The sequence below is a fragment of the Xenopus laevis genome, chromosome 1L (genome assembly GCF_017654675.1).
Source record: "Xenopus laevis strain J_2021 chromosome 1L, Xenopus_laevis_v10.1, whole genome shotgun sequence".
Taxonomy (NCBI): domain Eukaryota; kingdom Metazoa; phylum Chordata; class Amphibia; order Anura; family Pipidae; genus Xenopus; species Xenopus laevis.
In genome coordinates this window covers 105,806,394-105,824,779 of record NC_054371.1, presented here as the reverse complement: position 1 = coordinate 105,824,779, position 18,386 = coordinate 105,806,394, and the positions used below count along the sequence as shown (strand labels likewise).

The 18,386-nt window shown below is 37.4% G+C and overlaps 1 protein-coding gene across 1 annotated transcript; it reads right to left on the bottom strand.

The window, feature by feature from the left end:
- Positions 1–205: 205 nt before the first annotated feature.
- Positions 206–18,076, bottom strand: ubxn8.L (UBX domain protein 8 L homeolog). The gene is made up of 8 exons (XM_018254401.2): positions 17,356–18,076; positions 15,626–15,748; positions 14,835–14,905; positions 12,429–12,545; positions 8,497–8,637; positions 5,072–5,113; positions 1,078–1,152; positions 206–539 (listed from the first exon to the last, which is right to left on the bottom strand). Exons 1-8 carry the CDS (start codon positions 17,435–17,437, stop codon positions 378–380), a joined length of 813 nt encoding a protein of 270 aa, XP_018109890.1. The 5' UTR covers positions 17,438–18,076; the 3' UTR covers positions 206–377.
- Between the last annotated feature and the right edge of the window lie 310 nt (positions 18,077–18,386).

Here is an 18,386-nt window from a genome sequence, read left to right as displayed (position 1 = left end):
TTGCCCTCTTCCAGTGATTATAATTGCTTGCCTGAGAACCCAGGTTGGTGCTCCAGTTCACTGAAAACTGCACTGGCCTGGGGTAATACTGTAGGAGATTCATGTTGCAATGTTCTTGCATCCTCTTGTTAGACCTAGCATGGTACTTATGCATAGCATCATGCTTTAAAGCCCCCATTCATCACTTAATAAAGAACTGCCAGAGCAAGTTACAAAATGCTGAAGCCTTTACTTACAATACTTCTGAAGAATTGTTGATGCAAAATTGTACATAGACATATAAAAACTATAATGCTGACACCTTGTACAGATACTGTATGAAGAACTGTGCTGTTGGTCAGGAAAGATCATCACTTTCTACCAACTCGCACAGAATATTAAGTAGTTTTTTCTTCCACATTCAAAACGATGTCCTTCAAAATCCCAATGTCCTCTAATGATGAACTACTCTTGAATTCTAACTGGCATCTTGGAAATGTAGAGCAGATGGTATAAATAACCGGATGGTAACCAAGTTTCATCATCCAGTCCAACAACACCTAAAAACAAAAGGAGTATGTTAAATGTGTTATTATGGAGGGTTTAGAAATCACAAAGAACTTTAGTTTTGTACTCTTTCCAACCCTGAAGGAAAATAAGGCATGTTTAGAGGCCATGGATACAGATTTTACATCCGAAGTATCATAACCCATTGGACAATATAGACAGATGGGGTTTTTTTTTCCCCCTAGATAAGTACAAAGAAGGATAGGCCACCACTTTAGACTAGAGGAAACAAACTTTCATGTGAAGCAGCATAGGTGGTTCTTCACAGTGAGGTTGTGGAATAATCTGCCCGATGATAGTGAAACTGTAGGACAATGATAATCTCAATAATGGAAAGGATGCATGAGGACATAGATTGCTCCATCTCAAATGGCTTGAAATATTGGTTATAATATAAGTAATAATAATATATACTACTGCTATATATTAATTCACACAGGATTGAACCTCAGAACGAAGGATAATGATTATTTTGGATTCTAGATCCATTGGAGCACTGTCTAGAATGTGAAGAAATCTCCCACTACTTACAAGTGAACTGCATGAAGTGTAAAACCTTCTTTTAAAAACACGCCCGCTGGGACATCTTAGGGCGATGGTAATTACCTGGGGAGAAGAAAATGGTTGTGCTCAGTACTGTTATATATCAGTCAGTACCATGCAAGTGTTTCTTTGATGTCATCGCTGAACTATCCTTAATGTAGATTTAATAGTATGACATCAAACATTTTATAAACCTCAGACAAGCGTCCCATATAGGGGCAAACACAGGATTTTTACAGTGGTGGATTAACCCATTACCTATTCCTATTCTTTGTACAATTTTGCCAAATACAACTATAGGCTCTATTATCCAAAAATGCTTGGGACCTGAGGGTTTTCCACATAGATCTTTCTGTAATTACCTTAAGGGTAAGGGCACACGCTGCTATTTTGGGAGATTAGTTGCTGCTTCTTTGGGCGACTAATCTCCCCGAACTGCCTTCCCGCCAGCTAGAATCAAAATTGACGGTGGGATGGCAGTCGGATTGCTTCAGCTTTCCAAAGTCGGCCGAAGTTGCCTTCCGAAAACAAATCGCTCCTAGTGCCATGCTGCTGGGAATTCAGATTATAGCCGGCGAGAAGGCAGATCGGGGAGATTAGTGGCCTGAAGAAGAAGAAGCGATTTGTTGCTGGGTGACTAATCTCCCGAAATAGCAGCGCATGCCCTTGCCCTAAGTCAACTAAAAATCATTCATATGTGAAATATATCCACTAGGTTCATTTTGCCAACAATATAGATTCATCCAGCTTAGTTAGTATCGAGTACAAGGTGCTGTTTTATTATTACAGAGAAAATGGAAATCATTTCAACATTTTAGGACCGTGTCCTGTATTTCTGAGCTTTCTGGATAACCAGCTTTGCATTACCTGATTGATGCCCATGCAATGGCTACACAATTCGATGGTAAAGAGGGATATGGTGAGTGCAGTGAGATTTAGAAAGTGCTGAATGGAAAGTGAAAGTAATGGCCTGTCTATGGCATAGAGAAGGGGCAGACAATACGGTCTATGAATGACAGCTGAGATTTATAAATGCCTTTATAACAGGTATGGATGTTTTAATAAAAAAAACTGGGGGTTTCATGTTTAATTTGAAAAGGATTTATTATGCAACTTTTTATGTCTGGGTGACGGATACCCTTGAAGTATCACACTTTAAACAGGCTATACCATATTTGTAGTCAAGGGTGGAAGGCATTACCCCCATCTCTGTGCTTGCAAAAGCTTAGCATAGAAATAAGGACTGACAAGTAAAAGATGGGTACATTTTAAAATACTATAGGTGCTAAATATTTATACAGAGAGCAGTGCTTGTTAGCACATGAAAGTAGCCTGTATGTTCCTTTGCTTTGACAGAAGTCTTGTATTTACAGAACAGGAAGAATGACTGGGGAAAACAGACCCTTAGTTGATTTTTAGTGTATATAAATAGTGTAGAACACTTTACAACCATATACAAATTATAACGGTCTGATCCTACAGCCAAAGAAAGTAACCAAAATTAAATTAGCATTATAGTCTGCATTGTTCCTTTTCATTCTAGTATCATTTCTCATAATTAATTAAAGGTATTAAAGTATACATTCATGTATTAATCTGCCCTATGGGTTTGCCTTATTGTTCTTTCCATAAGCGTTTTAGCCTTCATGTCCTTTATGATGCATGACACCAAGGGGCAAATGTATCAACATTTGAGAATAGAGCTCAGCACCGCAGAATTTTTTCACTTTCTATTCATTCCTGTGGAATTTTTAGAAGCACATTTATCAAATGATGAATTGTAAATTTCACCCACAAATGTAAATATGGTTTTAAAAATCTGACAGGAATTAATAGAAAGTGGGTGAAGTTTCCTGTGCTGAGCTCTATATTTTCATTTATATTCTAGCTCTAAATTTTGATAAATCTGCCCCAAGTATGTGTCCACAAAGCTCAAAACATGAATATTTTGGCAAAAGATTCAAACCATGATTAATGCTAGGTTTATTTACATGGATTAAGCAGCGACAGCTAGTTCTTCTAGGGCCAACCCACTCTCCAATTCCCAACTACAATCCCTCTAATATACATTTCCAGTGTAACATACACTAACATGTCCATTATCTGGAGAGCTCCAAAACACATGAAGGTTATCTCCCATAGAATCAATTTTTCATTGATTTTCTTTCTCTCTGTAATAATAAAACAGTGCCGCGTACTTGATACTAAGCCATATTTTTTATTTTGATTTTTAGTAGACATGAGTATGGTGATCCAAATTAATTAAAGACCCCGCATCTGTATATAGGGTTGACAGACTTCTTTCTGAAAATTTCTGCATTGATAGAAGAGGGGCTAAGGAGAGGAGCAATGATGCAGTAAAATAGCATAAAAGGGGTGGATTGGGGCCAATACAACAGAGAGGTAGGAGAGAAGAAGCCTACTAGGAAGAAGGGACTAGGGACAAACAGGAAAGTCTATATTACAAAGTCACTGGCAAATGAACTGCCGGTAAACTGGGATGTCGGATAATACATAACATACCTGTATTCACAAAGTAGGTGTCTACATGAATGCAAAATCCAAAAAATATCAATAATGCACGTCATTTTATTTAAAGCCAAATATTTATCGGGATCTTTCACAAAGAAAGAACACACAAGGGATTTCAAAAACCAGAAACCATAAACAGAAAATTGCTCTTTCTGCTATAAATCAGTTCCACAGTTTTGCTATTGACATTGTTTCTGCATATTGATAATACTATGCTTGATTTAAAACTATCATTAGTACTCATTTGCCACTGCAGCTGCAGTTGCAGTCATGCAAAAATGGACACAGCAATAAAGTCACGTCTGCAAATAAGCTGGAAGTTTGGGGGAAAAAAACGCCTTTCTGGGTAAAATATGAATTGCATCTGTAATTGCACTTTGCACAATGCGCTTGAAGGCTTGCATTCACATATGATCATATTTTCTCATAAGGTACATCCTTTACTGAGCCTTTGAGTAAGTGCCTGCCTGCTAATATAACCCAGAAGGCTTTTATTTTTAGCTGATCTAAATAAAGATGCTATTTTAATGAAGCTGTGCTTTTCAATACCCTAGGTGTGTCAGAGGCAGCAAAGGATTGCTCTTACTGCAGCAGCAGGGCCCTAGTAGATGCTCTAGTGTCCTTATCATGTTTCACACTCACTGGCATTTCCTCAGCAGGGCAAATGCAATAATAGCAGCCAGTGTAAGTATCCTATCTACAACCTTTAACCCTTTGACAAATAACTCCTTGAGTTCCAGTCTGTATGCCTGGAATATGTTAACACAGGAGTGCCCATACTTTACTGTGATGTAATCCCATTATGATCCATAAAAGCAGTTAGTATTCTGTACCATGGAAAATATTACTTAAATATTGATTCATGAAAAAAATGCATATTACTATAATTTAACAAACAACTATTTCTTATGTAGCCTTAACATAATAAATATCTGAATGAAAATCATTGAACAGGAGGGTGATTTAGACAAGCCGGTTGTTGACACTGTCTTGAGATCTACTGATCACCAGCGAAATGTCTACTGGTAGAGGCTGCTTTAACTTTTAGGCACCCCTGGGTTAACATATCTCAAATATGAGAATGCTGAATTCATATAAAACAATGTTAAATAATTACTGACATTTTGCAAGTGTTTCCCCATGACTAAATAATAAATAATTTGCACCAGAATATGCCACGGTCCCAGAAGGCTATGACACACAAGGAAATCGGATAACTTCTGCTAATTAGCAGATACAATGGGAAGGATCTCAGACAGTCACTGAGTGTTGGCTTTTGACAGAAAAGCACTGTGCTTCTCATTTGGTAACCAATGAAAAGTACACTTTACAAGCCTGAATGCCACCTAACATGGCTTGCCTAGGATCTTTTGAATAGCACACATGTTGTATTGTAATAAGAAGATACAATGATATAGTACAAGTTAAAAGCACCAGAAATATTACTTACCCCATTCCCTCCCTCAACGGGTTCTTCTGGCAAAGTAATTACCTTTCAAAAGACAAAAAGATATTAAGTGCTGTAAGATCAGTTGAAAGAAGTAGGCTGTACATCATGTTTTGGGCTTCTGTACCAGCCCAAGGCAACCACAGCTCTTTAGCAGGGAAGATATGTGTCTTTGAAGATGCCCCAGTAGCTCCCCATCTTCTTTTCTGCTGATTCACTGCACATGCTCTGTACTGTTGTCACCGAGCTTAGGGACCCACTCACAATATAGAGTACACATAGAATATAAATGTCACAATATAAGGCTGAGTAATTAATACAGATAATTACTACATGGCAGCACAGAAACCAGTGCAACTAGAACAATAATTTAATAATCAGCCCTGTAGCATCAGCTTATATTACAGGCCAACCTCATTTTCTGCTTGATAATTTGCGACAACTCCTAAGCTTAGCTTCTTAACAGCTGCTCAGAGCCCACTGAGAATGTGAGTATCACAGACATTTTCCAAGATGGTGACCCCCTGTGACAAGTTTGAAGTCCTGGATCATTGCTGCTATTGGCAAGCTGAAATTTTAGGCTGGTGCAATAAGTTCAGTAAATAACATATGGCATTTTTAGCCCTATTAATTTTTAGGGTTTACCTCTCCTTTAAGGAGCTGATTCCAGCATAGGGACTGATTCTCATACAGTGTTTTTCAGCATGCTGAGTTTCAGCCCTATTTGACATTAGTCTTACCTTCTACATTCCTTTTGCTGACTAATACCATTAAAACTCAGTTCTCCCATCTGCATCTCTCACAAGTAAATGCTGCATGGAACTGCTGCTCCAAGATCACATACTGTACATGCGGCAATACACACACACTGAGTGACACCGGCAAACCCACTGAAACTTATATTTACACTGGGTTCTTACAGTCCCCTAAGTGCAATTCCTCAATTTAGTTTTCAATGCCTTTAGGTTTTTGTGTTTTGTGTGATTTGATAAACAAGAGAAAATACAGAAAAAAGAAAAAAAAGTCCATTGTTATCAACAAAATTGGATTACCCAGTAATCATTCAATTTAGATTTGAAGGAACCTAGAAATTTGACCTATGCTATGGTATTAGAATCACAGACCTCAAAATAGGTAAACCAGATAAGTTTAAATTACTCTTTAGAACACCTTCCTATTGTTTTAGCTTTTAAAGCTTCCAGCCAACTAAGTTGGTTCACGTAAGAAATAATATCTGATAATGAGGGGGACTCTTTCTGTAGCCAATAATTAAACAAAGCTTTCCTGGCATCAGCCAAAAACAGATTTGTCAATGTGTTTCATGGGATATAAGTTTTAGCTTAGAAACTGAAGGAATCTTATTGTTCTCTAGATTCAATAAAGCAAAACATGGAGGCAGTTGTATTCTTATTTTCAATCTACTGTTCAAGAAACTAGTGACCTCCATCCAAAATAGACTAACCTTAGGGCCTTTAGGTTGCCTGTTAAACACTTAATTCACATGCAACACTTGATTAGCAGCTCCCACACTCACTGTGCAGTTTGTAACTTATTTAGGTTCAAAACCCAAATCATTGAGACAAGTTCTTGCTAAAGGGTTAACCCAGCTTTAGAGGTTTCTGTTAATTTAACAGTTCTGTAATTTGCCAGGGTTGTCAATTGTCCCTAGTCTTTAAAAAGGGGATTCACCATGTGGTTCTGTTTTTTTGCATCCCTCTAGCTGGAGGGGGTGATCAGACCAGGAAAGAATCTGTAACAATTCACTCTAGGAGTGAGAGAAAGGCTCAAGGTATTTAGTAAAGCAGCCTAAGGCTCCAACAAGAAGTCCAGAAGTCTTAGTACCATGAGGTGTCACCCACCAGCATAGGGATTCAAGTGGTTCAGGGATAGAGAGATTCCTGTTATAAAGCACCACTGTGAGCATATCTCACTTATAAGTAAAAACTACCTCTGGTTCTATGTATGAGATCCACCGAATAAAGTATTCACTATCCGTTCTCAGAACCACTGGCACCCGAGTTATTAAGAGGTTTGTTCTGTTTGTGTGAAGTCAGTGTTGCTAACCCTTTCTCTACTAATATAGCGATGGTCCATCTGAGTGAGAGATTCTTATGTAACGTATGCTCTACCGGAGTTGCAACAACATCCAAGTGTGGGTGGAATTTTAAATAATAAAATCATATTTGTATTTATTATATACAAGCTACCAACACATTACAGGAATAAAAATTGTATCTACCTTTCAGGACAACAGTATCATAATTTGAAAGTGTCTTTAAAGGAACAGTTCAGTGTGAAAATAAAAACTGTGTAAATAGATAGGCTGTGCAAAATAAAAAATGTTTCTAATATAGTTAGTTAGCCAAAAATGTAATATATAAAGGCTGGAGTGAACAGATGTCTAATGAAACAGCCAGAATCCAACTTCCTGCTTTTCAGCTCTATAACTCTGAGTTAGTCAGCGACTTGAAGGGGGGCCACATGGTACATTTCTGTTCAGTGAGTTTGTAATTGATTCTCAGCATTCAGCTCAGATTCAAAAGCAACAGATATGACCCATGTGGCCCCCCCTCAAGTCTCTGATTGGTTACTGCCTGGTAGCCAGGGTAACCAGTCAGTGTAAACCAAGAGAGCTGAAAAGCAGGAAGTAGTGACATGTTACACATCAAATCACTCCAGCCTTTATACATTACATATTTGGCTAACTAACTATATTAGAAACACTTTTTATTTTGCACAGCCTATCTATTTACCCAGTTTTTATTTTTACACTGAACAATTCCTTTAAGAATGTACAGGTGTGGGAGCTATTATCCAATATGCTGGGGACCTGGGGTTTTCCGAATTATAGATCTTTCTGTAATTTGGATCTTCATACCTTAAGTCTACTAGAAAGTCATGCAAACATTAAATAAACCCAATAAGCTGGTTTTGCATCCAATAAGGATTAATTATATCTTAGTTTGAATCAAGTACAAGGTACGGTTTTATTATTTGAGAGAACAAGGAAATCATGTAAAAATGGCCTTGGAGCTTTCTGGATATTGGGTTTCCGGATAACGGATTCCATACCTGTACAAGAACTCTTGTAAGAAGAATAAAAATATTGTGTAAATATTTTGTCTGTCACAAATTACAGGCATGGGGCCGTATAAGACGTTTCTGATTGATATAGGGTCACACTGAGGAATTTTAATTACATTTTGGGATACAAAAATGCAAACATCACAGAGTTAAGTTAATCCCTCCACCCATAAGGTCCAGTGATCTTTACAGCAGCATGATGTGCCCTCTGAATTAAATGAATTTAACATGCCAATCTTTTTTATGTATTGCCTGACCATGCTTTGATGGTAGAAAATATACAATTCTGTATGAAACCATTGACACTCCCTATGTTTCCAAGTTTGAATGTGATTAGAAAATACCTTTGTAGGTTTGGGGAGCTCATTCTTTGGCAAGGGCTTGGTGACTTGTTCTGGTAGTTTTCTTTTTCTTACAGCCTCATTATTTGCACTCTCTGTGCCGTCGTCTGAATCACTGCATATGTTCACAGACTCCTCAGCCTCCTGGATTCAAAAAGAAAAGACTTGTAGTATTAATTGATCAGGGCTTCAGTTTGGCCATTGTAAACCTTCAGTCTTGTGTTTGGGATCAATTTCGTGCTATAGGATTAACTTTCTTCCCGGAATACATTTTAAACAGGCTGACTCAAGTTCCATGTATTATTTTATCCTTCCTTTTATCATAACAAGCTCAGTGCATGCTGATGAAAATCAGCCCCACAGAATAGAGTACAGTGTTTTTTAAGGAGCATAGAGTTTTGGATTTAGAACTTTGACCAAAAAGCTCTAGAAAGATACATTATGACAGATGTAATCTTCTTTACACCAACAGATATTGGTTTCAGGCCCAGATTTGTGGGCAGACAACAAAGGCCTGGGCCTAGGAGGCAAAGGTTAGGGGAGGGCATGCAGTCCGCTGTTCGCAACTTTACAGGGGACTTGGCCGGAGATTTTGACATTTTAAATCTTCCATCTGCCCAGTTCCCAATGGAATGGATCGCGCTTGGCCAGAAGCAGCACAGCACGATCTGGGGGGAGGGTCGGGTGCAATTTATTTACACTCTTTAAAGAAAGAACTGAACTAACAACTGAGAATAGTTACCCAACACAATAAATGTTTTCAAACTCGCTAAAATTCAGTCAGCTATTTTATGTTTAGACTCATGCAGTACTTTATGATCTGTTTGCTTTAATGCTGGTGGTTTTTAAATAGATTTTTTATGATTCAGTCTCTTCTTCAGTGGAATTTCCCTATCACATTCACACGTACACACACACACTAGGTTCAATTTCAGAAAATGATTAACCTGTGTAGTCATGACACTTTCAGTGCAGTGGTGCATTTAGACTAGCAAGCATCATTTGCCCTTTCTTTAATACAGGCATGGCATTCATTATCCGGAAACGCGTTATCCAGAAAGCACTACATTTCGGAATGGCATTTCCTTTTTCTCTGGAATAATAAAACAGTAATTGTTATTAAGAGGTTTGTTCTGTTTGTGTAATCCTTATTGGAAGCAAAACCAGCCTATTGTGTTTATTTCATGTTTACATAATTTCTAGTAGACTTAAGGTATGAAGATCCAAATTACGAAAAGATCCATTATCCGGAAAACCCCAGGTCCCAACCAATCTGGATAACAGGTCCCATACATGTAATTCATAGGTGTAGGATCTGTTATCAAGAATACTAAGGGCCTGCAACTTTCTGAATAAGGGATATTTCTGTAATTTACCCTAAAATTGCCATAAATGTAACAATTACAATCTTTCCTGTGACCACTGTAAAGATTTTCATTTCAACGTTGAGAGCTGAATCGTCAGATAAACCGGTAGAAACAATAGAATTCTATGTCTATCTGATGATTCAGCAATATCCCCTGGCTGATATTTGGGCTCCTTTAAAGGTGCCTCAATCAAAATTTTCCATCTTGGCAAATCGACGAGCTGTCCGATATCTAAGTCTTTGGCTGATAACGATTGTCTCGTCTCCCGCCATAAATGCACAGAATATTACATGAAACTTAATTTTGGACGATAATATCTGTGTGTGTATGGCCACCTTAAATATTAAGTAAACTCAATAGGATTGTTTTGCAGGAAATATGGATTCATGCAGCTTAGTTACCATCAAGTACAAGGTACTGTTTTATAATTACAGATTAAAAAGGAAATACAGGTATGGGACCTGTTATCCAGAATGTTTGGGACCTGGGGTTTTCCGGATAATGGAAATTCTGTAATTTGAATCTTCATACCTTAAATCTACTAGAAAATCTGGAAGCATTAAATAAACCCAATAGGCTGGTTTTGCTTCCAATAAGGATTAATTATATTTTAGTTTGGATCAAGTACAAGGTACTGTTTTATTATTACAGAGAAAAAGGAAATTGTTTTTTTATAAATTTGGATTATTTGGATAAAATGGGGTCTATTGGAGACAGCCTTTCCGTAATTTGGAGCTTTCTGGATAATGGGCTTCCGGATAATCTGTTCCTATACCTGTACCAGGAAATACTACCATTTTTGTTATATGCTTAAAATAGAATCTATGGGAGATGGCCCTCCCATAATTTGGAATTTTCTGGATAAGACATTAATATCAAATGATTCGCCACAGGAGCATTCTCAGTTGAAGTTAATCCCAACCTATTTTCAACTGTGCAAGCAGCATGTTGGTATGTTGGTGAGCTTATCCAAGAAAAGCAATATCTGTTTGGTGAGTCCCTGGTGGTGTGGTTAAGGAGGGTGAGGCTTTACTGTCAGAAGGGCTTCATTCACCTTTAATATTAAAGATCAGTCTCTGCTCACTGTACTGTAGCTATACCTTGTAGGCAGCCTTCTTGACATATTTCCTGGCTGTGTAACATACAGTATCTTACTCACTATAAAGTATAGGTAGGGATTGCACAAAACAAATATGTTATATGGTACATCTTGCTTGAATAGGACCTACAAAGAAACTAGCATGAGGAAGTTGATTTCAGGTTATAGCTGCAAACTACTATACAGAATTAATTTTTCTTGGTAAAAAATAAAGACAGGTTCAAACCCCGAGTATATTCCACAGTGGACAGTAAACAAGAGAAAGTAGTATTCATGATTCATGTCCTTTAGGGTTCACCAGCCAAAAGGTAAACAAAAATCTGTGATGCAGTATTCTCTGTATTATTCTCTTTATTGATCAATTATTAAACTAGGTAAACAAATGTATACTGTACATTCTCTTTGCAGAGATATGTGAACAATGAACACTTGGAATGAGTTAAAGGTAATTTGCAACACCTAACGTCATGAAGAATTGTAATATAGCTAATAATAAGGGTTTAATATAGATGAGTTATATAGATGAGCAAAATAAAATAGAACAGTTCTAGATTATATGAAATTTTAACATTAGCCCATGCTTATGTTTCAGCTGACTACAAGAAAAGACTGGAATACTTTTTTTAATGCATATATTAATAAGCCGAGATATCAACAGATATCATTATTGCATTAAAGGGGCGGTTCACCTTGAAGTTAAATTTTAGTATGTTATAGTCATAGCCAGTTCTAAGCAGCTTTTAAATTGGTCTTCATTATTTATTTTTTAATAGTTTTTAAGTATTTGCCTCCTTCTTCTCACTCTTTCAAGCTTTCAAATGGGACCCCCACTAAAAATAAATGTTCTATAAGATTACAAATGTATCGTTACTGCTACTTGTTATTACTTAATTTATGGTTGCTAGGGTAATTTGGACCCTAGCAACCAGATTGCTGAAATTGCCAACTTGAGAGCTGCTGAATGAAAAGCTAAATAGCTCAAAATCCACAAAGAATAAAAAAAATGAAAACCAATTGCAATGCTATACATAAAGGTTGCATGAGTTATTTTAATAATATTCAGCTGTCAGCATGAAGCCTGTTTTGAATTAGCATGCAGAATATATAAAAAAAGTAAACCTGAAACTCCAATTGATACTGTGCATTTGAGTTTATTCCGCAAATCCTTTAAACACTCTTCAGTCTCTATTTGAGAACAAGTAGCCTGTTGAAAATCTACATTAATGTTGGTGTAGGTAATGCACCACTGATGGTATAATGGACACTGCATGTAACCATTTGTAAGTATGTATATTTCCTTTCCGTTTGGCTCTTTTCTTATACCTCATATGAGGCATCCACAATGTACAATACTGAACTGATTTCTGCATTTTTTCTTGTTTGGTGAGGTGCTGGTGGTCCACAGAAGCCAGACAAAAATACATATAGGAATGATTTTATGTATTAAAGAAAGAATGAAAGAAACTTACACCAAGCCTGCAGCCTTGAGATAATGTCCATAGTTGTGATTTACCAAGTGTTTCTATTTTCTTTCGAAGCTTTAGTTCTTCACGTGGCTTAAGAACATTCTCAACATGCGAATGTACCTGGTTATGACATTGAATAATGAAACAATTTCATACTGACCATAAAGATTTGATTTTAAAATCAATATTGGTTACAAAGAAAGTGGTCATATAATATCCACAAATGGCCAATCCCCAGAATGCACCACTAATGTTTCGATAAATACATTTATCTCATTCTCATAAGATATTCATTACACTGTAATGTTTTAGTACGTGAGGGTTATGTACTATCATAGGCTAAGGCTGTCCTGTCCCAGTTACCCTCACAAACCAATTAGCAGCTGGTTGAGGGCAGTTGTATATTATTAAAGTCAATATAATAAACATATACGTGGCTCCTATGGGCTTTAGGGCTAGGGTAAAGTTTGTAAATAACCTCACTATTTACTCTGTACCAACTCAGCCTACAATACTAATGATAGATAGGACCAAAACACAAAATTATTGAACAACCAAGCTATAGCAGGAGGAAGCATAATCTAAACAACAATAAGGAACAAAAAACACAAATCCAAACTGTACTAGAGTGCCACAATTCAAGACATTATTCCAAAAAGCTAAACTTGAATTGAACCAGAGATTTTCCACACACGAATATAAAGGATATTGCAAATCCTTTCACCTCTTAAGAAACTTGGTCCCTTTCAACACATCCAGCTCAGCTAGTAAGCAGGGCTGCCATTAGAAATCACGTGGCCCTGTACATTTTAAAGCCCCCCTGTAGGAAGACCCCTGTTTCTGGGCCATTTCCAAGCACACAGCTATAGATACAGGACAGGAGGAATACGCCTTATTCACGTGACCCTCAGTGACCAATCAAATAAGAATATACAGATTTACTAGTGTAACTAATGAAAGAAACAATCTGATTGGCTGCTACTGGTTTCTATACCTGGGCAAGCATCATAAGTCAAAGTGTGCCAGGTAAGCCTTAAGTGCCTCAGCAGTCCCATGAGTTACAGTTCTGCCGAAGCATAAAGAGGATGATGTAGCGCAACCACAACAGGAATAGTGTAGGGCTACAGCTCCCGACCCTGGAGTCAAACACAGATACAGCCCCGCATTAACGCTGACTGCATTACCCTCACACATCCCACTCTCCCCATCCCATAATCATCCGCTCACCATCTCTACTACTTCCCTCTGGCAGCAACCCTAGCACGCCGATACTTCCGGCATTGCATTTACTCCCTCACTACTGGTTCCATCAACCATCAATCAGCCATTTAACCACAGCGATTCGCTAGCTGATATCTCATGTAACTACTTTACCACGCCTCTTTGTTTGGCAGGGATGCTTCTCACGTGATCTTCTACTTTCTTTCGATCTTCTCAATTTCATGTCAATCTTAGTATCTATGACGCTATTGTTAGTGTTGCACCGCTGGGCCCCCCTTCAAGCTTCAAAAACCGCCGGGCCCGGTACCCGCTGTGCCCCCCTGATGGTGGCCCTGCTAGTAAGCACTGTAAAACTAGATTAATCGGTGTATTTCCTCCACATGTTTTATTACATTGGAATTGGAGAAACACAGGGTGGAAAGCCATTTGATTATAAATAAATTGGCTGACTACTTGTAGCCTAGAAATTAAAACATACTATTGGAGAAACTGTTTTGTGAGGTAATACGTTTGTGATCTATCATAATCAAATTGTAGTTTTTGGCCAAACTGCACAACATTATGGGCATTTGACTTAAATAAACTTGATACATTTATATATTATACAAGTATGGGACCTGTTATCTAAAATGCTTGGGACCTGTTATCCAGAATGCTTGGGACCTGGGGTTTTCCAGATAATGGATCTTCATTCCTTAAGTCTACTAGAAAATCATGAAAACATTAAATAAACCCAATAGGCTGGTTTTGCTTCCATTAAGGATTAATTATATCTTAGTTTGGATCAAGTACAAGGTACTGTTTTATTATTACAGAGAAAAAGGAAATCATTTTGAAAAACTTGGATTTGATTATAATGGAGTCTATAGGTTAAGGCCTATCTTTAATTCGGAGCTTTCTGGATAATGGTTTCCGGATAATGAATCCCATACCTGTAGCTGCTTGCCCTAATAAAACATATTATGGAGGATCAATCACCTATATGTCTGTTTGACCCAGTGGCTGAAAACCTACATCACTGGAAAGTTTTGCTACACACAATGGTAATGGTAATAATAGTAAAACTGGCAAGTAAATTAACAAAGCTCTAAGCAGTAAACAAAAAATATATGAGCCATTGTACAAGTCATACTATAAGTAATTATGTAAGTCCATGTAGCTGAAAATCAATATTTTTCTCCAACTTACCTGTTTACTCAACTGTTCTTGCTGCTTTTCCCTTAAAAGCTTTTGCTGCCTTTCTTTTTCTTCTTGTGGCACTAAAAATATGTAAAAAAAACCCAGAATTTTTAAATATGGCAAAAGGGGGTGTAAATCCAAATGTTGCATGTTGTGTAATGAAGAAAAATGTAATTCTAAGTACCTTTCAATACACATTCATTAAATATATGATTTTAGTTATTAGTACGGTAAACACAATTGCTTTTGAAAAGCGATATTGTTACTATTCCATTAAGTTTGCCGCACAACACTGGAAATCTGGACATCGGTTAGTTATGTAAATTAGATTCCTTATACACGTCTCAGAATGTGTGTTAAAGCCACAGGAGATGTTTTGTCCACTGTTACTAACAGATGGAAACCAGCAGCTGACAAAACATCAGTTTCTACTTGTTACTGCTCCAAATGTAAAAACTTTTTGGTGTTGACAGCCTTAGTCAAAACACCCCAAGTGCCAATACCCTTCAATGTTTCTTTCCAGGTGGGACCACCTTACATTTGACAATTTTATGAGTCCAAATTTGTGCAGTTTGGAAACCATAATTTGTACTCTCAGTCTTAGTTTTAAATGGACCCCTTAGAGTACATGTTTACCATAAGCCTAACTGTTATTATTCTTCTACGGTGTAAATTAAATAAAGTTGTACAGTTGTAAGGCATCTTAGGTATTATTTAACATTGCCAATAATAGGGGTAGGGGTAGGGTACTGTTGGTGCCAAACAAAAACTCACTAAATAGCAATTTCCATAAGCCTTACCAGTACAAATGTCCTTCTGTACATTAACTGATGTAATCCATGGAGAAACAAGTGAAATTATTATGGTAAGAAAAGCAAGTAACAAGATAAATCTTCCAGTCCAAATGACAACTTCATTCAAACCTGTAAGAAAAACAAACACACAAACAAACAAAAATAAAAGTCAGTTGAACAGAAGGTTCTCCGTAATAAGCTTGGGGCACGTGGAAAGTAATCAATCACAATAGATGATTCTGGCTTTTGGCACAACTACAAAATAAGGCCGTTAAATGATACATTAAGTGAATGAATGTTAGTTAATCCATTCTATTGTCTTGAAAAAATAAAAATGATATTCCATACAGTATACTGGCACTTTAATCCTCACTGTAGTTTAATTCTGCAACCATTATTACTTGATTCTAACTTGTTTGTTATGAAACAGGTATGCAATCTCTGATCCAGAAACCAGTTATTCAGAAAGTTCTGAATTACGGGAAGGCCATCTCCCATAGACCCCATTTTAAGCAAATAATTCTATTTAGATATATTAAAACAGTACCTTGTACTTGATGGCAACCAAGCTGCATTAATCCATATTAGTGGAAAAACAATCCTACTTGGTTTATTTAATTTTTTTTAGCAGACTTAAGGTATGAAGATCCAAATTATGGAAAGATGCTTTATCTGGAAAACCAGGTTGACTGATCACTGCTATATGTGCATTTTTATTGCAAATAAATGTGTTTTAAAAGGATTACACTAGGGGAGCTCGTCCTTCTTTTAATCTGTTTTTTTACAACTTTGTCTACATCCATGTGACCTTGTACTAAGTGAGTACACTTGTATTTCTGTATGATGGTTGTCACTTGAGTCCAAATTTTTGGTGTAGTTTAACAACACCAATCCCTTCCTCCACACAATATCTCAAGGGTCAAGCTTGAGAGAGAGGGTCATAATATAACCAAGCACTACTCCTGAGTAGCTAGTACAATTTTGGTCCAAGGAAGCTTTCTATTCTGGTATGTCTGGGATTTCTTTTTGCTGTGTTATGTTTCCATATTCTCTGATTAAATTTCCATGTAAATCACGTATAACCAACACAGCTTTCCATCATAATGTAAGACAAAGAAGACTAAACAACATGTTATCCAACAAGTATGGGATAGCATGGAGCTGTATTCCTCCTACATAAAGAACTATTGTACAGTATGAGCTGAAATCCTTGTGGTACATACGGTTGCCACCTGGCTGGTATAAAAATTATGCTTGATGCCAATGTTATTAATAGGAAAAAACAAGAATATAGGAAGGCCGGTAATCATAGCGGTACAGCATTCTTGTTATTACTTTTGTTATTTCATTACCATGGGATTTTTATATGAAAAGTTAAAACATTAGTGAAACTATTAGTAAAAAAGTGAGAGTTCTATACCAAATTAAAATCCAATAAAGTGGAATGGACATCTTTGATATTTCCCTCTGGTCAACTGTGGCCAACTCTAGTTTACATAAATATAATAATATAAGTGCAGTGATTCTATAGGTGATTCCATGTATAATGCAATTAAATGACTCCGTCTTTAGAATTGTATTTATTTCTAAGTGCCTATGATTTATTAGTGATTTGTCCCCTTTGAGGTACACAAGTATGTTGGTGTACAGCAAGTCAGCAAGCTAACAGGTGCTCTAGAGAATTGAACAAGGATATGTATTTAAAAGACCCAAGTTGGAATAAGAATGCTTCTTACCTACAGGAATTCCCCTTATTGACAGTCCTATAATACAAGAAAGAGCTGCACAGCCAACAAGCAGAGCCCGGCTTCCTGCCATTGTACTTCCCGAGTGCCTGACAGGAGGTGTGTCTGCCCCTGTGATCACATGTGACCGGAACACAAAGCTTCCAGCCCTTCTGTGTCATGTGACATGCCGCTCATTTATTCCATGTCATTGCAGGGGAATGCTCTTACCCACGTGATGTGTGCATTGAGAACTGGAAAACTGAAGGGTACAAATAACACATGCAGCATTGTACAGCCATTTCTCACCGCAGAAATAGAAAACACATATACAAAGATCAAAAATACTGCTGCTAGCCTGCTACTATTTTGTTCACTGGCCATAAGCTCTTTATGATTGCAGTAAAATTGAATTTATAACACAATAACAATTTAGCATTTAAGACCGTGGTGAATGTTACAGTCGGTTGCTGAATGCTATCTAGGGATGTTATAGCCGAAAAACAGCTAGGAGGCTGCAGATTTTCCATTTAACCTTGTGTGTTCCTGCATTTCCAGAGCATCCACTTCTCCAGACAGAACTCAGCAGTTCTTTTCCATATATTTTCATTTCTTGTTTATTCATACCATCACTGAACGTCAATCCTTTCACTGCTTTACACATAATTGGCTGAACAAAGCTAATCAGTAAAAATGGTGCACTGTCTTTTTAGGTTTAATTCCACACGAAGAGATTCGGGGAGATTTTGTCTTTTGAGCAACTATGTCCCCAAACTGCCTCTGCGTTTTTCCCCATAGGTTACAATGCACAGTCGCCTGTGCTAATGCACACGCGGCCAGGACCGCCATCAAAAATCGCAGGGCCCCATACAACAAAATTTCCTGGGCCCCCAAGGCTGCGCCCACCGCAAGCCCCACCTACAGGTCAGCCCCCCACCACACAGTAAAAAAAAATAAAAATATTGGTGGCTAGGGTTCCCACATGTTAATAAATAATAATAATAAGATATTGGTGGTCAGGGCCCCCCATAAAAAAACATTTG

Bases quoted from the DNA above. Each gene is read 5' to 3' on its own strand.
- ubxn8.L (XM_018254401.2), bottom strand. From the start codon at position 17,437: ATGGCAGGAAGCCGGGCTCTGCTTGTTGGCTGTGCAGCTCTTTCTTGT. The intron at 15,749-17,355 runs GTAAGAAGCATT...TTTTTCTTACAG, and splicing joins AATAAGGGGAATTCCTGTAG to GTTTGAATGAAGTTGTCATT. The intron at 1,153-5,071 runs GTAAGTAATATT...TCTTCTCCCCAG, and splicing joins CCGTTGAGGGAGGGAATGGG to GTAATTACCATCGCCCTAAG.